The sequence below is a fragment of the Schistocerca americana genome, chromosome 11 (assembly GCF_021461395.2).
Source record: "Schistocerca americana isolate TAMUIC-IGC-003095 chromosome 11, iqSchAmer2.1, whole genome shotgun sequence".
Taxonomy (NCBI): domain Eukaryota; kingdom Metazoa; phylum Arthropoda; class Insecta; order Orthoptera; family Acrididae; genus Schistocerca; species Schistocerca americana.
This window is the reverse complement of record NC_060129.1, coordinates 99,220,506-99,247,451: the sequence shown is the minus strand read 5'-3', so window position 1 is coordinate 99,247,451 and position 26,946 is coordinate 99,220,506. Positions and strand designations below refer to the sequence as shown.

The following is a 26,946-nucleotide window of genomic DNA, read 5'->3' as shown; positions in this document are numbered from 1 at the left end:
TGTTATGTTAGCATCTGAGCGAGTTTCTGCTGGTTGTACAGGCTGGCGAGTTGCAGAGGGGTGTTCCCACCTCCGTCGCTGACCTCTCTGTCGGCCCCTGCCTCGAGCAGTGCAGCTGCCGACTCTTCGTGGCTAAAGACTGCCACAGAGTGCAGAGGTGTCCTCTCCAACTCGTTCCTGGCGTTGGGGTCGGCTTTCCACTCCAGCAGTAGCTGCACGAGAGCCGTGTGGCCGTACAGTGCAGCCACATGCACGGGTGTGCTCTGCCCACTGTCCCTGGCGTCAGCCTCGGCCCCGCCCTCCAACAAACACCTCGCCACCTGCAGGTGTCCCTTGTCTACTGCCCAATGTAGGGCAGTCTGCCTGGACGCGTCCCTCATCCTGACGTCCGCCCCTGCCGCCATCAACAGGCGTAACTGCTCCAGCGCCCCCAGCTGAGCTGCCTGGATCAGCCTGCTGTCGCCCTCTTGTTCAGAAAGGCTCCTGCACAAATCACCGAGGTTCTTAAGCTCTACAATAAACACACTCACAAAGCGATGAAAACAATCACAGAAACAAAACTGTCAGCAGTTGTGAATAAACATCTGTCTGTGATACGGAAAAGTCAGATTATCAGATACAGACATTCAGCACCGCCCCCTCATAAAGTCTTCATCCGCTTTCCAATCAAAACTCCTGGATTCCATCTGCTACATCAGTTGTCAAATTTCGTCGAACAATAAGCCCCTTCAGCCTCAGCATGCTATTGTCATTCGTCGTAACCTCCACTAACACATAGACTTAGTACAGCCATCACTTGCTCTCTGTCTGTAGCAATCCCTTCGGACACTTAAGGGGGTACGACGTCAAATGGGCCGACTTGGAGCATACACCTGTAAGTATGGTTTGAAGGCTGTGCAAAATTCATCAAAGAATCTCTCTTACTTGTGAAGAAAAATGTACCTATAGCAACAAATGCAGCCAATAGTAAGCGAAAATATGATGAAATTTCACATGTAAAAAAATTTATTTTGTTGTGTTTTTGAACTTCCACTGCTATGAGTGTGAATCCCGAATCCTTCCTGGTCATGCTGACAAAGTTCTATGAATTTATTTGTAAAAGTATAGACAGTAGAAAATAAAATGTCCTGTGGTGCCTCTTCTGCTCCAAGTCGGCCCGTTTGACATCCTACCCCCCTTAAAAAGCAAACACACGAACTTAATCACATCTCAGGCAATTTCCTTACATGGAAGCAAATAAATACCAGCCCACTTATTCGTATATTTTGTGTCACATGGACACCAAGGAGAGAAAATTTTTGCAGTACACGAAATAAGTTGGTCAGCATAAAATGGTTCAAATGGCTCTGAGCACTATGAGACTTAAAATATGTGGTCATCGGTCCCCTACATCAGTACCCTACCAACGGCCGGATTGTTCAGCATATTTTAGATACAATAAAGGTACGAAATCAGCTCTCCCTGTGCCCACCCCCTTCACACAAACACATAAACATGTGTTCACTGAAAGATACCCATAAACATCTGCACATAATCTCACACCCAAACGCCAAGCCCACACTACTGAATTGCTGCACACTCACTCACTTTTTGACTAGATTACTCTTCTGGCTCCCATGTCTCCGAATGTAGCAACAAAATCTGTAGCCCTTAAGAGGAAATTAATACGTCGCCCACTTTTGTACATGACCGTAACCCATATTTCTGTAAGCCAACTTTAGCTACTTGAAAGTATTATGTTCCATACTCTATTGATGTAGGTACCAAGAAACTGCACCTTGTCATTGGCATTTGTAACCTCAATACAATGAACCCAATAGGTAGTAACTCCATTCTAATTCCATAACTTGTGTGTTACATGTGGTAAAGAGTGAAATGCAGCAAATTGTTTATAAACCAAAGACAATCAATAGTAAAATTCTTTTAATATCATGCCAATATAGATGATACAGATGATAAATCCAATACCTACTAATCACACACACACACACACACACACACACACACACACACACACACACACACACACTAAAAATATTATGTGCACATGCAGATGCTGATTTCGCTGTTCCAACTGAAATAGAGTCTTTGCAAGCAAACAAAAAGACTGACTAATGCAGTTCGTACATTGAAAATATGTCTTTGTTTTCTGACAGATATACGAAAAGTTTTTTGATGTTTCATATCGAATAGTTAGGCGGACAATTGCAATTTTCAATGAGTGTACAGTGGACAACGGCCTGGAAGTGGTTCGATCCCCATTGCGTTTGCTAGCCAAGATTCTGGCGGAACTGGAGCACCTTTCCCAGCTTGGAGTGTGCATTGGTTTACAGGGACCCGCAGTCTGACATCAAATACTGCAAGTGGTAGGACTTCGTTTTAAAACACACATAGCACTGGCAGAGGTCAAAGTTGCATGTGTTAATCCTGCAGGTGTGGGTCAAACAGTCAACTGTAGAGTTGGACACTCTGGTATGGAGCAACCAAGGTGGCTCACACGCAAATGTCTCTATCTGTGTCTAACACCAATGTTGTTGTAGCGGTAATCACTCGGCAACTGGTATGGATCAGTGACACTGTAAGATTTTTAGCCTACTGCTTCTGTCATTATTGTTCTGCATGTCCTTCGATCAGCTCTTTAATTATCAGCTGTCTGTCTCATCGCTTCCAATACAAGAAACTGCTGCTCCAGTCCAACAGACGTTCTGCGCAGCTGAGCTACTTTTCTGTATGCTTGGGCATTTGTGTGGGGTCTTTGGTGCCTCTGTAATTTGCTGTTAAGATATGGGGAACTATATACTCTAAATCTACTGTTAAAGCAGCCACATATGTTACCCACAGTGGCAGGGGATTAGGTTTTGTAAGTGTGTGGTTACAAAGACTGGCAGAGATGCCGACCTATAGGGATGTGCTCAAAGTGTCAACCAAGGCCAGCTTCCCTCTGCATCTCGAGGAGCTATGAAAGGTGATGCTGTACCAAGCAATTTCGTGAGTCGTATTTCTCCAATGATGTTAGCAAGTTACATTAACAGCTTATGGACTCGTTGATGAATATTCATTTGTACAAATATGCAGACTGTCTGAAGTCCTATAAAGCAGTTTTCCCAAAACTTTAAAGTTCTCTTTCTTTTATATCTTCTATGCATCTCTAAAAACCTTCACAGTGTGGACTTCATTGACAACAATAATTCAGTCCAAAATATTGCAATGTTATCAACAATCATCTTTTGCACATTAATTGTTGCTATCCCATATTTCAATTGCTGGACATACCAATTTTTAAAAAGTACTAATATGAAACAGATGAAACGCATGATTCAGTCACAAAAGTACGAAGGAAACCCTAAAATTATTATACCTTAAGATTTTTTAACTCTATGTCCCTGTAAATTCCTTTATCATTTATAATATTTTACTCTTTTCTCTCTCTACTGGTGTCAAATATTACGAATATCCAGAATGAGATTTTCACTCTGCAGCGGAGTGTGCGCTGATAGGAAACTTCCTGGCAGATTAAAACTGTGTGCCCGACCGAGACTCGAATTCGGGACCTTTGCCTGACGCAGGCAAGTGCTCTACCAACTGAGCTACCGAAGCACGACTCACGCCCGGTACTCACAGTTTTACTTCTGCCAGTACCTCGTCTCCTACCTTCCGAACTTTACAGAAGCTCTCCTGCGAACCTTGCAGAACTAGCACTCCTGAAAGAAACGATATTGCGGAGACATGGCTTACCCACAGCCTGGGGGATGTTTCCAGAATGAGATTTTCACTCTGCAGCGGAGTGTACGCTGATATGAAACTTCCTGGAAGATTAAAACTGTGTGCCCGACCGAGACTCGAACTCGGGACCTTTGCCTTTCGCGGGCAAGTGCTCTACCAACTAAGCTACCGAAGCACGACTCGCGCCCGGTACTCACAGCTGTACTTCTGCCAGTACCTCGTCTCCTATATTCCATACTTTACAGAAGCTCTCCTGCGAACCTTGCAGAACTAGCACTCATATCAGCGCACACTCCGCTGCAGAGTGAAAATCTCATTCTGGAAACATCCCCCAGGCTTTGGATAAGCCATGTCTCCGCAATATCCTTTCTTTCAGGAGTGCTAGTTCTGCAAGCTTCGCAGGAGAGCTTCTGTAAAGTTTGGAAGGTAGGAGACGAGGTACTGGCAGAAGTAAAGCTGTGAGTACCGGACGTGAGTCGTGCTTCGGTAGCTCAGTTGGTAGAGCACTTGCCCGCGAATGGCAAAGGTCCCGAGTTCGTGTATCGGTCAGGCACATAATTTTAATCTGCCAGGAAGTTTCATTACGAAAATGTTTCACTTAATGACAGCTAGCGGAAACAAGAAGCTAATATCAGAATATTACTCAATTATGATGAGTACCATTTGAGAAGATGTACTTGATATAAACAATAATGGAAGTGTAATGAATTAAATGCAATCAGAAGGAATGACTGTGTCAGTGACAAGTGAAACATTTAAGATACCCTGAAATGGTAATCAGTGTTAAGCGTTCAGATATACTGAACTTGCAGCGTAGTGAACCTGAGAAGACAAATGGAAGCTGCTGACAGACCAGCACTATAATTGCGATTCCCTCATTAGAGTGAGCACTTACCTGAAACTTTATATTTATTTTTCGCTGTGACAGATAATTAAAAGCAGCATAATGGCGACCAGACGAATTCAGTTGAAGAGTGTGTCTCAATTTTATGTCGATGTCAAGTGCTCTGGTGATAAAAACAATTTCCCCTTGTATGTAAATCCGACAGCATTCTTTGTACTTGACGTGTCAAGCAAGGTGGTTCATTGCTTGGCACATTGGATTCACAAATAGGAGAGACGCATCATATCCCTGTCAGACCCTCTAGATTTAGGGGTTTTCTAAGATTTTTCCTAGATTACTCCCAAAAAATACTGGGATGGTTCCTTTGAGTGGGTCATGGCTGATTTCCTTCTCCCTCCTTTCATAATTCGAGCTTGTGTTCCGTCTCTAACGACCACACTGTTAACAGGAAGTTTCCATCAAATCTTCCTTCCTTCTACAAAACACCATAACAGGCAATTCAAATGTGGACTTCATAAATTACTATACAATTTTTCTGTGACTGTGAAAATGTTATTAAATACATTCTACCAGTTGGCTTTGATTTTAGCATTGGTATTTTTTATATTATTATTTGTTAATACCTGATGTCAACGTATTACAGTCGTATGTAATCTAGTTATGATATATTTATCCTATGTTGATCAAGATTTTTTCGCTAGGGGACTCCATTGCAATTAAGAGACATCTGTAAATAGGACTATGGTTGTTCTCCAATATTTTCTTGTCATCCGCGATGTTCAGCACCACTGCTTGAGCTCCTGCGACTGTGGCTCGCAGCAGTACTTTTGTTAGATGTGGCATAGAGTTCTGAAGACGTGTACCACGTCCCATTGACGAACATAGCACTGCTTATGTTTTGTTATAATATGTGGTGGGCAGTGGAAGGAATATTGCTACAATATTTTACTGGTGGCATTTGTATCCATGAAGTTAACATTTTGAGATTATCAAAAATTCCCATCTCAGGATCCTTTATCAGTGCAAACATTTTCTTACGGTTCAAATGACTCTGAGCACTATGGGACTTAACTGATTAGGTCATCAGTCCCCTAGAACTATGAACTACTTAAACCTAACTAACCTAAGGACATCACACACATCCATGCCGGAGACAGGATTCGAACCAGCGACCGTAGCGGTCACGCGGTTCCAGATTGAAGTGCCTTTTATTGCTCGGCTACTCTGTCCGGCTACTCTGAATTAACTGACACCATTTATCCCGGTTAACTTAAACTAGTTCATGTTCAGCCTATTTATGGTTCTATCTATGCCCATTTATGTCAGTTTGGATTCTTTTTACACTTCACTTTCACTTCACTACTTGGACATATGTTGTCAAGATTTTCTCGATTTTCTAGAAATCGTCCTTCTTTTTGATCAGCAAACTGATTTCGTTCATTTATACATCCCTGATTTACCATCTTCATATAGGAAACCTGAAGTCCTGGTAATGTTTCGAGACAGGTTGCGTCTAACGTTGCAGACAGTAGCCATCCCTATTGAATCTGGCTATTCACTGGTAATAGTGTCATAAACTGTCCATTAACATTGATTCAGGATGGCTCATCTATTACAATGTTGTACCTCACGTTCATCACCTTTTTATATTTCATTCGATCATACACATTGTCAAATCCCGAATGGTGGATGACTTTTAAAACGTATTTGTGTATCCTCAGTAAATCCAGCACGGTTGTAGTGCCTTGGCAACCACCTACAATGTTTAAAAGAAGTAGTGTCATTCTGTTATGTAGTGCACGTGCTAAAATTTGAAATCCATATTGAGTAATGTTGTCAAGCCACAGTCATACTTCTTTGAGATGAACACCCCCTACCCCCCAGTAAAGCCTCTATGAAATATTGGTTTGGCTGATAACTTCGCTATATGTGTGTATCAGGACTCAACATTTTTGAGGAGCGTTCAGATATTGGAAAAGATTTGATGCTTTAATCCTGAAGATGAGTTGATCACCTCTCATATTTCTCGTCAGGTTAAAGTGATTAAAACGCTGTCATTTCCTTCTGCAGTACTGCCTGTAGCAGTAGACTCCTTCTTCTCTACTTCTCTCTGGATTCGCACGCAGAGTATTGAAATGTGTAAAAATATTTTGTACTTGCTTCCCACATCCAGCATTTTGTTGCATTTCATCTTAACTCTTCTGCTGGTAGCTTCTTTGCCCTTCTCCTTTACTGTGTGATGTGTAATACTACAGTTTGGTTTCTCGCTGTGTTTATTTCCGTGTGTATTTGCCTGGGTTGTAAAAATTAGTCATGTTGTATTGATTATTATGGTGTTTGCGTCGTCGTCAAAAAATCACATTGTGTGTTACCTGTTGATAATGGCCATGGAGCCACGTGGAACAATCGTAGTCATTTGTCGTTTTCATTTGCATCACTGTACACTCGTTTGTGTACTGTATTAGGGATCATCTGATTTTCAGGTTTGCGTAATATAGGGACCAATGTATCCAATTTTAGAAATGTGGGGAAGGTGTCACACAAGTTGTGTACATTTGTAAGAGGGTCGTTCAATAAGTAATGCCACACATTTTTTTAAAAAAATCCATTAATATACATAGGCGGCATTTGATGTTAGTTCTGTGCTCCAGCGAAGTTTTGAACCGTTCTGGCAAATGGCAGAGGCGTAGTACAGTGTCAAAATGGCTTCTACATACGACTCACCTCACAAGCAGCGTGCTGTTATTCAATTCTTGTGTGAAGAAAAAAGAAACCGTGGTGCACATCCATAAACGTTTGTGTGCCGTGTACGGCGATGCTGCAGTGTAGGAGTACAGTTTGTCGATGGGTAAAAATAGGTACAGTTTCAGTAAATGCAGAAACAGAGCTCCAGGATCAGCCACGCACGTGACTTCATGTCACAGCCACTGCTGCAGAGATGCTGAATCGTGTGGATGCCCTTATTCGTGCCGACCGGCGTATCACAACTCGACAATTGGCTCTACAGTTGTCGGTCAGCATTGGAAGTGCGTCTACAACAATAGAGGCTCTCAGATAGTCAAAGACGTGTTCACAATAGGTTTCATGAATGTTCACAGGAGACGACAATATTCAAAGAAACTGAATTGTTGGAGCGTTCTGAGACCGACAGAGAGGCCTTCCTGTTATAGTTCGTTACGTTGGACGAAAACTGGGTGCACCACTTTGCACCAGAAACCAAAAGGCAGTCCATGGAGTGGCACCATCCTCATGTACACAAAAGGAGAAACTCTACGCCCTCTGCCGGAAAAGTCGTGGTGGCTGTCTTCTGGGATTGTGATTGCGTCATTCTCGTGGATGTGATGTCAAGAAGGTCAACCACCAATTCAGAGGCATATGTGAAGATTCTGAATAAACTCAGGAACCGTTTCTGACGTGTTCGATCGCACAAGAATCCAGCAGAAGTCTTGCTCCAACACGACAATACACTCCCGCACACAAGTCTGAGAACATGAGAGCACATCGCCAAATTGGGTTGGACATCACTGCCTCATCCACCCTACAGTCCAGATCTGGCACTCTTCCATGTCTTTGGTCCACTTAAAGATTCTCTATTGCGAAAACACTTTGAAGATGATGAGAGAGTAAGTCATGCAGTGACTACAGGACAAGAGCTTTTACCAGTAGGGAATACATTCTGTTCCACGACGTTGACGTATGACCATAGAACGTAGAAAAACAGGACATGGACAAGACATGTTGTGCATATTGTCACCAAATTCTGACTCTTAACAATAAATCTGAGGAGAAAAAATGTGGGGCATTACTTATTGGACGACCCTCGTACAAAATCGTGTCTCAAACACCACTAGTGATCCAAGAAGCTGCCGCTCACATTTCTGAGTCCGTTACACCATTCTGTAAAGATGCACATGTGGATGAGCACACACACACACACACACACACACACACACACACACACACACACACATTCACACACAAACACCACTAGCCACTAGCCAAAAAGTTACGACCACCTGCTTAATGGCGTGTTCGTCCAAATTTGGAATGTAACTGATTCGAGTCGTTGGTAGCTCCCTGGAGTCTATGAGCAGATCACACAGTTCCCACAAATAAAGGGTTCGTGGCTTGTGGCTACAGAGTTGCCATCTGATAGTACCCCAGATGTGTTGCATTGAGTTCACATTGGGCGAGTTTGGTGGCCAAGGCATCAGTGTGAGTTCACTGTCATGATCCCCATAACGCTGTAACACAAATACCGCCAGTTAACATGCTGAAAGGTGCCATTGTTTTCACGGATGATGTAGAGTGTGATGTGGTACAAGTGCTGTAATAATGTTCAAGTATGTCACAGGTGCCATGGTGCATCAGATTACTTCCACAGTACACAACAAAAACTACTCAAAGTTACTAAGAAAGGTTATTAAAATATCAAGTAACATGCTCGTAATGTCAGAAATCTGTCATTCTGACAACAGACGTAAGTCTATATGGAATGTAGTGAAACGAGGGACAGGGCAACCAGTCACAGAACAGAATAAATCTATATGGATCATGTTCGCATACGCGACCATATCGCAGTTGGTGAATCTGTATGGAATGTAGTGAAACGAGAGATAGAACAACCAGCCACAGAACACTACCAGAAGGTGGCTCCTGCTTATACAGCATTTTGGCCTGAAGATGACCACAGGCGTGGTCGAAACAGGTTACCAGAATAAATAAATTTGTGTTCAAGACTGATTTTAATAGTAACTATTAGTAATAGCATTGATCACTGGCTGCTCCCACGATGTATTCAAAAGTAATAAACTATTGAACAGAATGGAATGATGAGTCATATGTAGCAAATGCTATAACAATCATTTCTTAAATATAGCGCAAAGCATAGGGACAAACAGTTGAAGGAAATATATCATAGCTGTATCTTGAAAAAATAACTCACATAAAATTCAGTCATACGATTTTATCATCAACTTCTCCTTCTGAAATTAAAAAAAAAATTGTCCACCCTCTCAAAAACAAAAGCTCTTCTGGTTGTGATGGTGTTACCAATAGAGTCCTAATGATCTGTTCCTGTTTAACAAGCCCCATATTCTCTGAAATATGGAATGCGTCACAAACTTAACGAATTTTTCCAGACAGACTGACATATACCGTTGTTAAACCCGTCTTTAAGAAAGGTGACAAGAGAGATATCAATAACTAGAGGCCTGATTCACAGCAAACATCATTTTCCAAAATTTTTCAGAAGGTGACGTATTCTAGTGCAGTATCTCACTGTAGCAACAATAATATTCTCAGTAAATCACAATTTGCATTTGAGAAGGATTGCCCTACTGACAATGGCATATACATATTCCTTCACCGGATTTTACGGGCATTGGATAATAAAATAGCGTCGGTTGGTATACCTGCGACCTTTCTAAGGCCTTTGACTCTGTGAATCACAGTATTTTCGTAGATAAACTGAAGTTTTATGGGATTGGTGGTGTAGCCAACGGGTGGACAATGTCATATCAAATCAAAAGAATGCATAAAGTTTTAGATAGTAATTCAACTAATATAACCTGGGGACATAATTCTCACTAGGGAGAAATCACTATGGGATACCGAAGTCTATTGTTTCTCATGTATGTAAGCCATCTTCCTCCTAATATACAACAAACACAATTAGTTCTTTTCGCAGATGGCATTGCTGTTGTGATCAATCAGGTAATCATACAGAAAGAGGCGAAATGGTAAACAAAGTTTACTAGTTTTCTGCTAATGGTCTCACCCTCAATTTCAAAAAGACAACATATTCGGTTATGTGCATCTAGGGGTACTACACCAATGATAAGTGTAAAACATAATGGGGAAGTAATAAATATGGTGGAAGCTTCAAAATTCTTAGGTGTCCATATTGACAAGAATGTAAATTGGAAAAAGCAGATTTTGGAACTTCTAAAACAAGTTAGTTCAGCCACATTTGTATTTAGAATCACTGCAAATCTATGGGAGACAAAAATCAGTAAATTCGTGTACTTTGCATATTTTCATTCATTAATATCATATTGAATGATGTTCTGGGATAACTCATCTTTAAGAAAGAAAGTCTTCATTGCGCAAAAACGTGTAATAAGAATAATACGGGGTGCTCACCCACGATCATTTTTTTAGACATCTGTTTAAGGAACTGGGCATTCTGACTACTGTTTCACAGTTTTTTTATTCTGTAATGAAGTTTGTTGTAAATAAACTACTACAATTCGAAAGGAACTATGATGTACATAATTACGATATCAGAAGGAAAAATCACATTCATTACTTCAGACCAAGGTTGTCTTTAGCACAAACAAAGGTGTACAATGCTGCAACAAATGTTTTTGATCTTTACCCGGTGATATAAAATGCCTGATAGACAATAAACAAAAATTTGAAAACATACTGTAAAAGTGGAAAAGGTGTCACGTAGCACTTACTGAGTCACAGCATCTGTTTATCGTTTTCTCTTTGAAAAAAGAGGAAGAGAAAACTTACAAATGCTCAGAATGTAACCATGTGTGCAAATTCATTTGTGATGTGAATGTAAAGAGACTTGGTACACATTATTACGATTTATCGTGCAAAATGATCCATGAAACATTTAAGTAACTCACTAACTAGTAAGAACTAACTAAGTAACTGGTTAGACTAGACGTTTGCTTAGATGACGGAATGTCTGAACACGACCATCGACAAGAAATCTAGTTCATCCAACCAGGCAACACATCTACATTGACCCACAGTCCAGCCTCTATGATCTCGCGCATGTTACAATAGTAACTGATGGTTCCACTGGGCCGACATGTGTAGGCGTTGGTGTCTGCTGCAAAGAGCCCCGTGGTCAGCAATTCGCACTAGCCAGGTTGGTATAGAGGACTGGTGCCTGTCCCAGATCATCCCCTACCCTATTTTACACAGCGGACAAACCTCCAACCTCCACATTCTGCACTGACGCATGGGCGTTCAACATCTTGTCGCATACTATTCGATTCACTGTCGTTCAGTCACTTTCCACAGATGTTCACGATAGTAACACGCAAACAGGAAACCAGCTTCATTGTTTTTGAGATGCTGGTTCCCATATGACTGCCCACAAAAATCTGTCATTCATCGAAGTCGGTGATGTCAGTGGGTTTCCCCATTTGTGGTCTGCATCACTGCTAGACTAATTCCACATTCGTCTTTAGTCCGTTTATACATTTTATTTACTGCTCCACATGTCCCAAATGTCATCATGTGTTTGCGCATGCATGTTGCTAGGTCATGTTACATTAAGAGCTTTCGTTTTTTTTTTTTCTTCCATGAGGTGATCCTCACTGTGTTCTGCTTCTAATCCGTTCCCCAATACTATCTTCTGACTCTTTGTTAGCATATATCTCCTGTGTTAAATGACTCATCAAATTTATATTCGCCAAATCTGGCATAGTTCTTCTGGGCTCTTGTTCCTGTTACAGCTTCGGTAAAAGTGTCCTTCGTCTTCTATGATTGCTTGTTTTGCACCAGGCTTTTAAATTTACAGTGGAACTGTATGTCATGAAAATAAATGGCTGACCATCCTAATTAATCAAATCACCAAGTTCTTCAATCACTATATAGGACGAATATGTTTTTATAAGTCAATTCATACTTTTCTCACTTTGTTGTCAACAAAATACTCGTTTTCCTCCCATGTTGTCAATTGAATAGTGAAGAGACTTCCATATTATAGAATAGCTTGCAGCACCCTGCTCTGATTAATTCCGAAAGGTATGTTGAATACTCTCACTTTTGTTACTCTTAGTGCTGTACAAGTATTTTTCATGTGCAAATTGCCCCATCAGTGACTTTAAATTAAACTGCACTGATAATTAAGTCATGTTGTAAAACCATCAATTCACTGTCCGGTAGTGTTTTCTTGTGAACCCAGTTTCCAATATTCACTAACATCGATCACTGTTTCCAAAATCAAAAGTGAGTTTTAGGATGGAATTACGCAAAAAGTGCGCCATGATTAATGAGGAACAGTATGCATGGGACGTGAAAGTCTATCAGCTGCATGAGGTCGTTTACATGTAACAAGGCGCAGTGGTCCGCATGTTTCCACTCAACTGTTCTTATAACAGAACAGACTGGAGTTCTTGCCCATCACATGCAGGTGGCTTAACCATTAGGCCACCCTAGCATACCAGCAGGTCTCACACAAACTTTCACTGTGGCTGATGACACCCATGATTTCCAAACATTATCACTAGAGGTTATCATACACATCCTTCATAGTAACATAAGCCACGATCCTCCATAGACTCCATTCTCTGAGCGTTGCTATTCCCTGATAACCTGTGGGATAAACTCCGCTACTAGCGTTTGGCAATCAAAGGTGGAAACATCAGTGAAGTGGAAGACTGAGCCATAACTGGAGGCATGCTTGGGCAGCCTAATGGTTCAGACGACTGATGCGATAACCAAATATCCAGGTTCAAATCCCGGTGTGGCCAAATTTTCAATAGTCACCACATATTCATGTGACCAAAGAAATCATTGAAAGCAAATTACAATTATTTTTAATTAGACACTCGAAACAAGTGATATCATACTCTTGTGGAGAATATCCTTTTTTTTTTTTTTTTCCTCTTCTACTTCTATTTCTGCTTACTTTATTTCTTTCAGAGAACCTCCATACAGTGATATTCACAATTATTCATTCCAATAACACCTAGGTTTTTCTGAATGACAATACACAACAACAATGCTTTCACATCTATTTCCTTCAGAAGTAATTTGTAACATACATAATCATCACTGAAAGCAGAGCCTGCATAAAGATCACTATATAAAGAATATTTGGGAAAGGATATATTTCCCATATAGAGTAAGTTCGTTTCGATGATCCTGTACTAAATATATTTCACACCCACTCAAGCTTCGAATTTCTTCATACAATAAGTATTATAAAAAAGAAATAATGTGTCCAGACAATTTGCCATTGAATTACCAAAAAAATTCAGAAATGAAAATCGATTTTTTATGATCGTGTCCTAACAGGTGGTATTCAGAAATGAAATTTGATTTTTTATGTTAATGTCCCAACAGGTGGTATTACACACGAGGAAATTCCGCACGTCTAGTGTCGAAACTCACCGCAAATGAGATACGTCGGCATCATGGGGTGGTGGAGTGTGTCGGGCAGCTGTGGGAGGCGCAGCTGCGGCAGGAGTCCGGCCGTGATCACTTTGGGGCTGACGGTGACTGCTAGGGTTGGTGGACCAGACCTCTGTGGTGGATGGTGTACTGCAAAGAGGGGCATCATGTGGTGGGCATTATCACTTGGAGCCCAAGGTGCCTATTCTGTATCTTTCCGCCATGGACCGATAGTTTCGGTACTCAAGAGCACCGAACGATCTAGTACTCGAATTAGAGACCCTGCATTATTCAGTATGCATTTCGAAAACTATACCGTTCGGGTCTAGAGAAACGAAGCGCTGTTGTCGGTTCGCATCGCGCGAGCCAGTCAAAAGCAAGCAGCTGCAGATTCGCGCATGCGCACTGCACCGTGCACAGCGCCACGAACACAAAGTGGCTAGCAGACGACACAGGCGCGCTATTCATCAAAGTACCGAAAGTTGCATCTACGTTGCCATAACGCATGACCGCATTCCATCGACGTGACGTGCCTGCCTTCATCGCCCTTGCCTCCTCCTTAACAGTATCAGGCGCAGTATATCCATGATTCTCAGCTGTAACGCATAGAAGTGTTTACAGTTTCCCTGACCGGATGTTTCCATGCCTGCTTAATAACGATAGCGTATTTGACTGTATTCTGCAGATTGTCGTAAATGCCGCATTATGTCATCTTATTCCCATTCACACTGACATCGTGTTTTGGATTTACGTTTCGGAAAATGAGTTAGGAATAGTGTGTAGTACCACATTGTACCAATACATCTATAAAAACACCCGAAAAATTGATTCTGAGAGTTTCAAAGAATAAGAAGATAAACAGAACGTGGTTATAAAAAATGGTTCAAATGGCTCTGAGCACTATGGGACTCAACTGCTGAGGTCATTAGTCCCCTAGAACTTAGAACTAGTTAAACCTAACTAACCTAAGGACATCACAAACATCCATGCCCGAGGCAGGATTCGAACCTGCGACCGTAGCGGTCTTGCGGTTCCAGACTGCAGCGCCTTTAACCGCACGGCCACATCGGCCGGCGAACGTGGTTATAACTCGCTCCTAGAGATACAAATGATTAAGTAGCTCACTTCCCTATATGATACGTCAACGATTTGGGTCTTAAAAACAAAACTGAAAAACCGCATTTTCGAGAGCTCCTGCAGTTCGTCGAAGTTTATAACATGCATCTCATGAATGAAAATGTTTCGTATATGGTGCTACAGCCTAAAACCAATATGGCGGAGATCTTTTATCTCTGCCTGTTGTTGTTGAGGATCCGATCGCAATATTATGAAGATGACTGCTGCTAGTTACATTCCCAGTAATTTAAATTGTGCTCTTAGATTCCTGTCTAACCGCATACTCGGAAATCGCTAAGTATTCAGAAGAAATGGTGAAATATTTCTGACAAAAAAAAATATACAGGTCACTATCGCTTGTTTCACTCACAGCAATTTCATGTCCAGCAATTTCATGTCCAGCAATTTCATATTTGTTTTTTAAACACATAGAAATCACGAAATCATTTCTGAGGAAGTGCGCTATTATAAGTAAGTAATAACGAGCATTGCAGAAAAGTGTTAACTTACACGAATAACAATGTCTCAGAACGTGTTGCAGAGGGGAAAAAAATGATTTGCACCCCTCCGTGAGCGAACCCGTGTCTTTTCACTTCGCCTTCTGCCACGCTAATCACTTGGCCACGTCAAACAACGGAAGTTAATGCTCAATTCCTGTACTATAGGAGAGAGGAACGTAGGCTGACTTCGTTGCCAAACGGTGCTGCGTAAGTCATAAACGCGTTATAGTTTGGAAGGTTTCCAATATCAGGCTTCACATGATTACTTTCCGTTGTTACTTGAAAGTTGCAAAGATGTTTCGATAATCACTAACTAAACCATTTGTGGGAAAAAGTACGCAAAGTCACTAGTAACGTCAGTTGAAACTCATGTAATATACGTAAGCAGAGCCGATGTCTTCATATTTAATGATCTTTAAACTATTATTTGCATAAAAATAACACGTATTTTGAGAGAATATTGACCGTAAACTGTTTTTTTATGTAATCATTCACAGTAACAACCTAACCTAACGATAATTCTAACAAAGGAAAATAGTCTATTATGAACTCACTTTCCAACCAGATGCGTCCTCTGGTGATTCTTTAAGAACACAATTACTAAATCCAAAGCTAAAAGCGATAAATGTGTTTAAAATAACAAATTATAGGTGTACATAAACCACAGCTCACCGATCGACAGGGCCAGACCTAAATCCAAAACCTCTCGGTACAATTGTCATAAAATCGATGAGAGAACCGTTCGGTAACAGCTCTCGGAAGCTTACTGAATAGGATATTTTGATAAAGATCCGGAAATGACGTCACTACCGAGACAAACCTACTACCCCGATCGGTATGAACTATACAGAATGGGGCCCCAGGGGGCTGCTTACTAAAGACAGCACCAGAGGGTTTGTCTACAGTGGTAATAGAACACATCCTGCCCACGACAGCTAGCTAGCCTGTCAGTTAACATGAATGATTCACCAGTGAATTAATCAGGTTCTACACTGTTTCCTCTAAATGCCACACAGCTGTAGACTAGCATGTCAATAACAATTTATTCAAATTTAATCACAACAGATGGTAGGGTAAGGCGACCTACCAATGAAACAAAATCGCAGAATTTCTCTGTATTATTGAAAGAAAACGACTAAATGTTACGAAAAATTTGTAAATCTTAGAGGGTATAAGCAGTTTGAAAATGTCGCTATTTCATTTTTTTAAAGTTGAAAATGTAGAGTGGTACAAAATTTTAAACGTTGGAGCATTCTCTTTTGACTGAAATTCTTTAACAAGGTATGTGTTGCTCACAATATGATACATATGTGATAATGTTACATACACAGGAGACGGAAGATTGTGGTTTTAAAAATAAGGTAGACAACACACAAAACGATACATATGGGTAAGTGGGATTTTTTCTGTGGAGCATATACAGGGTGAAAAGTTTTTAAACCCACAAACTCTGGGAGGTTATAGGAGACATCAAAACAAATATTTTTCCCTAATGTCACTTTTTCCTATGATAATTATTTAAACCGGTGGAGGCCGTATTACGCTCTTCAGTTGTTAGAGGCCGTATTACGATCTTCAGTTGTTAGAGGGCGTATTACGCTCTTCAGTTGTAGGCAACTGCTGTCCACCAGTGTAGCAGTGCATTGTCTCTGTTTACTAATGGAGCGATACACCTGGAGTGAGTACACTAATATGGTTAGTGCGTACTACGTAGCGCACCACAACGGACGAGCTGCACAGCGGGTTTATCAACAACAATATCCTAATCGCCGCATCCCGCATCATACGACCTTTGCTGCAGTGTACCAACGTCTGCGTGAGACCGGGTCATTTAGCAGATTACCTAGACAGGGACGCCGTCGCACGGTAAGAACGCTGCAATTTGAGGAAGCTGTCTTGCAGCGTGTGGAGCGGGATCCTTCAATCAGCATTCGTGGAATTGCACGTAACATGGGGACGAATCAGACGAATGTAAGAACAGCCCTTCGAGAGCAATTGTTACGTCCATGTCACTTACAGCGTGTACACAACCTGGAACCAGTTGATTATCCACCCAGATCACAGTTTTCGCAGTGGTACCTGGAACAGTGTGAAACACATCCTACACTTCCATCCTCTGTGTTGTTTATCGATGAAGCAACTTTCGGGCGAGATGGAGTCTCCGACATGCACAATTCGCATGTTTGGAGTGAGGATAACCCACATGCCGCAGTTACTAGCGCTCAACAAGTGCTGTTCTTCGTTAATGTGTGGGTCGGTGTTATTGGGGACTGTTTAATTGGGCCGTATCTGCTACCTAGGTCATTAAATGGCAGACACTATTACAATTTTCTCGCCAGAGCATTTCCATAATTGCTGGAAGACGTCCCGCTCCCTACAACACAACGTATGTTGTTCCAACACGACGGGGCGCCGGCACATTTCGGTCGTCGTATGCGTCGATTCCTGGACCGACGGTTTCCGGAAACGTGGATTGGCCGAGGTGGTCATGTACCATGGCCTGCTCGATCCCCAGATATGTCCCCTCTGGACTTTTTTGTGTGGGGAGAGGCGTACAATCTTGTTTACGCAACTCCTGTTGCATCAGAGGAGGTTGTCTGGATAGTAGCTGCAGCAGGAACAATTCAGGATACTCCTGGGGTTTTTGCCCGTGTCAGACAGAACATGATCTGATGGTGTAACCTTTGACCGGCCGATGTGGCCGAGCGGTTCTCGGCGCTTCAGTCTGGAACTGCGTGACCGCTACGGTCGCAGGATCGAATCCTGCCTCGGGCATCGTTGTGTGTGATGTCCTTAGGTTAGTTAGGTTTAAGTAGTTCTAAGTTCTAGGGGACTGATGACTTCAGATGTTAAGTCCCATAGTGCTCAGAGCCATTTGAACCATTTGGAGTAACCTTTGTTAACGTGTCAATAGAGGCATTTTTGAAAATCTACTATAATTGAAATTGTGTTGCGTTAATGTGCTGTCTCCTGGTCATAAAAAATGGAAAAGTGTTTGTTGGTTTAATTAATTTGCCGCCAGAGAAATCTTCCTCTACCGGTTTAAATATTCCTCATAGGAAAAAATGACATTAGGGAAAAATATTTGTTTTGATGTCCCCTACAACCTCCGAGAGTTTGTCGGTTTAAATCCTTTTCATCCTGTATATATGATAAGTACGTCATAGACAACTACAGAAATTTCTCCGTTGGTGTTCTCTTTTTTTTTTATATTATAAAGTCAACCACCAATGGGTAGGAACTCTTTTCAATTTTTCTTAGTATATAGACCCTAATTAAAAATGAAGGGACACACAAGACAGAAATCTATACTTTTTTTAATGGACAGAAACAGATCCGAAACTTGAAACAGAACCATTAAACACAAAGAAGGTTCCTCATTTGATATTTTCCACTCCAGTAGCATTATGAGAAATTCCTTATCACATAACCCATAGTGATTACAGAAATGAAATTTTTGTTTTTTGGAAAAGCACAGGCTTCAGAAACGTAGCTTCTAGATCTTTTCCAGCGTTTCTTTTTGTTTGGTGCAGATATATATTTGTAGCTGAATGAACTCTTTCCTCCTCGAAATTCGCCCAAGATAAAATTTCCTCCAGCTACACGTTCTGGCTATGTCACTACAAAATGAATAGTGTGGATTCTTCCAAGGGATCTGCACCATCCATGCTGTCACCATTCTTCAGAGATGTCGGAATCAGAATCAGTTTTCTTAATTTCCATTTTTTGTACTTACCATAGCTTTGGTCACAGGCATAGCTTCCTCGGTCTCGTGCTTTTGGACTACTCTTTTTTGTTTTGAAATATTTCTTTCCCAGCAATGAGTTTATTGCTGGAATTATGGTCTCTGGCTGTTGTGCTGCTGGCGTCTGAGAAGGGCGACAACATGCAGTGCTCAGCTGTGCGGCTGGTGGCTGGGATGCAGGCGGCGGTGTATCGCTTTTTTGGAATCAACCTTCTTTGAAAGCTGGTAGTCAAAGGAAGGCAGGATTCGGTAACGACTGGGGATGGGGCCGTAATCAGTAATTCCAGTCTCAATAAGAAATGAAAAAAATACCACACATTATTAATGAAGGAATAAACAGCTGTGTTTTCAGCGAGTTACAGTTTAGCAAATCATGATTAAATACAGATGCGGTACATAATGTTTTAAAAGCAAGCCTCTGTGATCTGGACAGAAGGCCTTACACGCAAGGACTGGCAATAAATTAAGGTTTAAAACTCGCTGCAACTTACAATTTACAGGTATTGAAATATTAAAGGCAGGTCGCCACAAACACAGCAGAAGGCATCAGACGCCAGGAATGGCAGTAAATAAGGTGTTGAAGGCTTACTGCGTAAATACAAATACCAAATTAGAAGGCAAGCAATCACAATCACGGCTGAAGGCCTTACACGCCAGGAACGGCAATAATACAAAACATTTAGAAACCTGCTGTCAGTAAACTAACAAAGGTTAATTAAAAAACAAGCAACTGATCACCAAGTGCGTGAAATAAGATGATGGTAAACTTTGTAACACAATCTTTAACATTCGCTGAACACTACATTGCTAGATTTATTCCCGAAGGCGACCACAACTATTAACTAGACATATATAACCTTTAATGTAGGCATTACAACGTATCGTAATACATAATGTAATAATAAAACACAAGAACCAGTGTATAAGTTCCTTAAAGGGTACTGAGGCAGATTATACCCGCAGAAGGCATGGACTGAAGGAGTGTTACACTGAACTACTGGCCATCAGACCTAATCTTAGAACACACATGTCTTACAAGAGCCAAGGGACCACAGATGGTGCTCCAGGAACCGACCTCTGAGAAGGACCAGCACCAAACACTTTCGCGAGCGATGAGATAGGCAGCCAAGACTTGCATTCACTTCCCAAGATGGTAACTCAGACTAGTGGCAGTCTAACGAATGCCTAATGATAATCTTGCTGAAGCTACCTGACGTCCGATAAACCAAATGCAACGATTCAACAATACCTCAAAGCCGGAACCGGCGGTCTGCAGTACGTCCCAAGAATACTGTGCGTAGAGCACCTGGAACTAGAAAGGAATCAGTACCACCAGAGTAGAAGGATCACGAACCGGCCGCTGGTTGAACGTAACAAATTGTAATAAGTTGAACGCACTAAATAGTAATAAGAAGTCGAGGAAAGCTAATCAGACCCGCCTTTCCCAAGCACTCCACTCGCTGCTCTTCGCCTCGGCGACACTACGAGCAGCAACACGAACCCAAGTCACTGGAGAATCGCGGGATGTCAGAATGGTGGAAGTTCCTCGACTTGGATTGAAATGCACTCATCTTGAAGCTCGCTGGATCATGTTTACGACGAGGTCGTGCACCCTCGTGGCCGCAGCCCTTTCATCCGGCAGTCCATGCGTGCCGCCAGCGGTCCCAGCATGTTTCGCACTGCGCGGACCTGGCTCCTCCTGAGTCCACAACCGATCTGGCCCACTCATACGACCCGGAAGAACAACGACGTCGCCCCAAAGATAGGGCAACAGTTACTACAATCGACAACCGCCGCTGCTGCCACTAGCGGACAGGCAACGCTTGCGAAACCGAGTGGCGGCAGTCAACACGAGAAGAAGACAAACAACCGCAACCATGCTAACTAAACGATACCGTCTCGCCTCCAATAGAGGGCGGAAACCTACAAACAGCACCAACGCGAGCCGCAGCACGGCTCACTTATCATGTTTAAGGATTATGCTGACTGCTTAATAATTATCTCCATATAACAAATGTGACGATAATTCAGTAGGTACAGCAAAGTATTATGTGCCTGGGACTCAGATTCTGTGGGTGCATCTAACAACCCTACCACAACAAAGGTCAAAAATAATTTGCTCACGCTGCTAAATATTGCATTTTCGGGCAACAACAAAGTTATATTATGTGGCAGGTGTCATTAGAGCACAGTTAATAAAGTCATTTCATGAAATAATGGATAAACTAGGCACTCATCTTTTCGTGTTTCCCACGCTGGTCTCGTTGTGAACTCATGGCTCAATCGTACAAAATCTAGGTAGTGGATTTCAAGCACGGATGCAAAGAGACCTAGGTGCTATTCTGCGATATTCAAAAGTTTTATATATGCGCTTCACAAGCCATTCTTGAAGATTAAAGTATTGCAAGTTAGGACAATGGTGATGTAAAAAAGTAATCAGCCCTCCAAATTTAAATTACATTTCTTTTTTATTACTTTTGTTGCAACATCACTTCATAATATAAAACATACTTGAAAATATCTTTCTCACTGTTAAAGTTCACATTTCATAAACTGACTACAATTTGTGTCTTTTCAACATGACAACCAAGACTTGACTCTCTAATAACCGCTTACGCGCCCAGAATTCAGAGTTACAAGTACGTCAAAAATCATAGTGACAAAAGAAAGAATACACATAAGAATAATATCATTGCAATATAAACATATCGATGTATCAAAGTACCTCTACATTAATGAAATTAAATCTGAATGTTGCCACAGATATCATCATCATCATCATCATCATCATCATCATCATCAGCCAATTCAATCATTAGATGATATATGTTAACTATTTTACAGAGACACAGTAGAATATTGCTGGTATCGAGAGGTTGAGGTGAGGTGCCTTAATGGTTATGTAATTCAAGTACCATTACGTACATAATCAGTACTTCCATAAGTGTGGCATATGCTCTAGAGCTGTACATACATTACAGGGGTGTAGCATATATGAACCAAGAAAATGAAAGAGATATACACTTAACAGCCAGAACATTATACCCCTGACCTACTATGGATGGAAACTCTTTCCGGCAATATAAGCGTCACTTGGCGAGGAATAATTGCTAGCCAGACACACACATGGTGCATGCAGTGTCAGACCATGTTGTCTGCGTGTAGAATGGGTAAGGTGTGCAGACTATCTGATTTTGGCCGAGGGCAAATTGTGATGGCCTGAAGACTCTGCACAAGTATTTTGGGAACTGGACAACTTGTTACGCGTTTGAGAAGCGCTGGGGTGAGTGTCTTCAACACGTGATGAAACCAAGGTGAAGCCACGTCCAGATGTAGTGGGATTAGGCAGCCACCACTCATTACACTTGTCAGACGTCGTAGACTGGGCAGTCTGCTAAAACAGGACAAGCGGTGAACTGTGGCGGAATTAACATCAGACTATAATGCTGGGCAAAGTAGATGTGTGTCTGAACACACACTGTACCAAACACACCTAATGATGGGCCTCCACAGCTGATGACCTGTGCATGTGCCAATGTCAACACTATGACACAGGCAATTACAACAGAAATGGGCATGTGACCATTGCCACTGGACGTTAGCTGAGCATTGCATACCTTCTTCACCATGCCTGTTCTACAAATCCGTTCTACAAATCCGTCGTCTCCCAGGGAAACAGCTCCTTGACACGAGCACTTCAGCATAGGGACAAGCTGACAGCGGCTCCATTATGCTCTGGGGAACATACGCGTTGGCATCCATGGGTCCACTGGAGCTCGTGCAAGGCAACGTGACGGCCCAGGAGTATCGTACACTCGTTGCAGACCACAGACACCCCGCTGTAACGATCAAATTTCCTGATGTCAGTGGAATTTTTCGACAAGTTAATGCACCACATCAAAAGACCAGGAGTTCCAATTGATGTGCTGCCCCCCCCCCCCCCCCCCAATTTGCCACATATGAACCGTCTCATTCACATCTGGGATGTGATTCAACGTGACGTCAGAGAGCTAATCGCCCTCCCTCCCCAGAATGTACGGGAATCAGTTGACTTGTGTGTGCAGATGTGGTGCCAAGTCCCTACAGCGACCTACTAAGGCCTCATTGCTTGCATGCCGTGATGCGTCACCGCTCTTATCTGTGCCAAAGGTGGACATACTGGCTACTAGGTAGGAGGTCATAATGTTCTGGCTGATCAGTGTATGTAAACATACAGGTTTAGCACTGGTGTGAAAACAGAAATTGGTCTGGTCTGATTTACTAAACCTAAGGTTTCTACAACATCATTACATCAACAGTAGTAAGTCTTAAAAATGTCGCTGCCCCGCACGACCCTTGCTGCCTTGCTGCAGCATACAAGTACAGTGTTCCAAGTGCTGGTAATGTGTGACACTCTGGCTTCTCATCTCCATTTTTCTTGTATGCATTTACAGTTACCTCATTGACATCACTAACAGAGACGCCCAACAACTTCAAATACTGCTTTGTGTAAACAGGTTTACAGCAACACAACGCACCGAATCAGCAGCCCTGGTTGCAACCTACACACATCAGTGTCAGATTCTGCACTGAGCAGCACATATTCGTATACAAAGCAAAAATGTCTCATGCCGTGAACACAGTCAGTACGTCCGTTCTCGTGACAATTGGTCCCAAAAACCAAGTAACAATTTGTTGAACACATGGAGTTAAGCACAAGTAATCACTGCAAACAACAATTCATGCAAGTCTTATAAACGTTCTTCAATCGTGATATACAGGGTGGTCCACTGACCGTCACCAGGCCAAATATCTCACGAAATAAGCGTCAAACGAAACAACTACAAAGAACGAAACTTGTCTAGCTTGTAGGGGGAAACCAGATGGCGCTATGGTTGGCCCGCTAGACGGCGCTGCCATAGGTCAAACGGATATCAACTGCGTTTCTTTTTAAATAGGGACCCCCATTTTTATTACATATTCGTGTACTACGTAAAGAAATATTAATGTTTTATTTGGACCACTTATTTCGCTTTGTGATAGATGGTGCTGTAATAGTCACAAACATATGGCCCACAATTTTAGGCGAACAATTGGTAACAGGTAGGCTTTTTAAATTAAAATACAGAACGTAGGTACGTTTGAACATTTTATTTCGGTTGCTCCTATGTCATACATGCACCTTTCTGAACATACCATATCTGAGAACGCATGCCGTTGCAGCGTGATTAGCTGTAAATACCACATTAATGTAATAAATGTTCAAAATGATGTCCGTCAACCTCAATGCATTTGGCTATACCTGTAACGACATTCCTCTCAACAGCGAGCACTTCACCTACCGTAATGTTCGCACATGCATAGACAATGCACTGACGCATGTTGTCAGGCGTTGTCGGTGGATTACGATAGCAAATATCCCTCAACTGTCCCCACAGAAAGAAATCCGGGGACGTCAGGTCCGGTGAACGTGCGGGCCACGGTATGGTGCTTCGACGACCAATCCACCTGTCATGAAATATGCTATTCAATACCGCTTCAACCACACGCGAGCTACGTGCCGGACATCCATCATGTTGGAAGTACATCGCCATTCTGTCATGCAGTGAAACATCTTGTAATAACATCGTTAGAACATTACGTAGGAAATCAGTATACATTGCACCATTTAGACTGCCATCGATAAAATGGGGGGCCAATTATCCTTCCTCCCATAATGCAGCACCATACATTAATCCGCCAAGGTCGCTGATGTTCCACTTGTAGCACCCATCGTGGATTTTCCGTTCCCCAGTAGTACATATATTGTCGGCTTACGTTACCGCTGTTGATGAATGACGCTTCAGCGCTAAAGAGAACGCGTGCAAAAAATCTGTCATCGTCCCGCAATTTCTCTCGTGCCCAGTGGCAGAACTGTACATGACGTTCAAATTCGTCGCCATGCAATTCCTGGTGCATATAAATATGGTACGGGAGCAATCGATGTCGATGTAGCATTCTCAACAGCGACGTTTTTGAGATTCCAGATTCTCGCGCAATTTGTCTTCTACTGATGTGCGGATTAGCCGCAACAGTAGCTAAAACACCTACTTGGCCACCATCATTTGTTGCAGGTTGTGGTTGACGTTTCACATGTGACTGAACACTTCCTGTTTCCTTAAATAACGTAACTATCCGGAGAACGGTCCGGACACTTGGATGATGTCGTCCAGAATATGGAGCAGCATACATAGCACACGCCCGTTGGGCATTTTGATCACAATAGCCATACATCAACACAATATCGACCTTTTCCACAATTGGTAAACGGTCCATTTTAACACGGGTAATGTATCACGAAGCAAATACCGTCCGCACTGGCGGAATGTTACGTGATACCACGTAGCCATACGTTTGTGACTATTACAGCGGAATCTATCACAAAGCGAAAAAAGGGGTCCAACTAAACCATTCATAATTATTTACGTACTACACGAATATGTAATAAAAATTTGGGTTCTTGTTTTAAAAAACGCAGTTGGTATCTTCTTTGCAGTTTTTTTCGTTTGACGCGTATTTCGTGAGATATTTGGCCCAGTCACTATCAATGGACCACCCTGTATATGTTCATTGATGTATCTGTTTTGAAACATGGATCAATCTAGAGAACTGATGAAGTACCTGCACACAGCTTCTGTAGCTGTCAGGGAAGATACAGCACAGGCACCGGTAAGCAAACTCACTGTCAAGGACGCCACAGCGTACCGCGAAGTGTTGGCTTGTGGGCGGACACCTACGTGTATCTGGGACGGTATGGGCCATCCCGCGAGTGCGTACCCTATTCCTGGAGGTGGACGCGCCGCTGGCCGTGCCTCGGCAGCCGACAGCGCCGCCACGGCGCCATCCCCCGGCTGCAGTGGGCCACGGATCTCCCCGGCCGCGGTATCCTCAGCTTCATTCGCCGTCGCCATGGTAGGTGATTCTGAAACGTGGCGTCACTGAGCTCACCTTCCGCTTAACACATTACTCTAGATACGTTTTACAAGGCATCAGCAGTCCAGTGTCAAACAACAGACCATCACAAATGAATTGCAACAGATAATATCTTTGCTACATAAAACTGGTGACACAGTGGAACAGCTCTAAAATGTTGCACAACAATCTTTTAATGACTTTTCTTTCTGCTTCAGCACATTTAGTTACCATAAAACGACCCAAATGGGGTGGAGACCTCATTCTTCTAATATTTTCTTTTCTACATTGGAGTATGAACTGATCATAAAGTTATTTGAAACCGAGATTTAGTACAATACTTGCAAGGTCAGAAGGAGTTATAGTTATGCTTTATTCAACGAGTTATCTTTCTACTTTGTTTAGTTATTGAGGAAATACACGAAATCTTATGACTGATATCTGTATTACTTTACTCGTTGCAGTTAGTGCAGTATGTTCCCTTCAGGTGCTGGTTCATACAGTGGACTGACAATCTGCTAGTGAAGTGTGGGTCGGCTGTTGGTTCATGTAGTGGACCGATAATCTGCTAGTGAAGTGTGGACAGCCTTACTAGAAAACATTTCCTCAAGGTGGCAGCTGGAGACAGGTGGCAACTCCTTCTCAACACTTTTGACATATCATATTCCAGCAGGACAACACCTAGTGATATAAATGAGAGTGATAGAATACATTTCCCTTCAACTAATATTTCTACTACAGTCTTGCAGTCTTGTAACTAGGGTCATGCTATATATATATATATATATATATATATATATATATATATATATATATATATATATATATATACAGGGTGAGTCACCTAACATTACCGCTGGATGTATTTTGTAAACCACATCAAATACTGACGAATCGATACCACAGACCGAACGTGAGGAGAGGGGCTAGTGTAATTGGTTAAT

General features: G+C 42.1%; 1 protein-coding gene across 1 annotated transcript; it reads right to left on the bottom strand.

The window, feature by feature from the left end:
- Window positions 1-26,001, bottom strand: LOC124553305 (ankyrin repeat domain-containing protein 6-like). The gene is made up of 2 exons (XM_047127184.1): window positions 25,868-26,001; window positions 1-483 (listed from the first exon to the last, which is right to left on the bottom strand). The coding sequence occupies exons 1-2, from the start codon at window positions 25,999-26,001 to the stop codon at window positions 3-5; spliced, it is 615 nt and encodes a 204-aa protein (XP_046983140.1). The 3' UTR covers window positions 1-2.
- Window positions 26,002-26,946: the final 945 nt, after the last annotated feature.

Bases quoted from the DNA above. Each gene is read 5' to 3' on its own strand.
- LOC124553305 (XM_047127184.1), bottom strand. From the start codon at position 26,001: ATGGCGACGGCGAATGAAGCTGAGGATACCGCGGCCGGGGAGATCCGT. The intron at 484-25,867 runs GTACGCACTCGC...TGATTTGTGCAG, and splicing joins CGTCCACCTCCAGGAATAGG to GAGCCTTTCTGAACAAGAGG.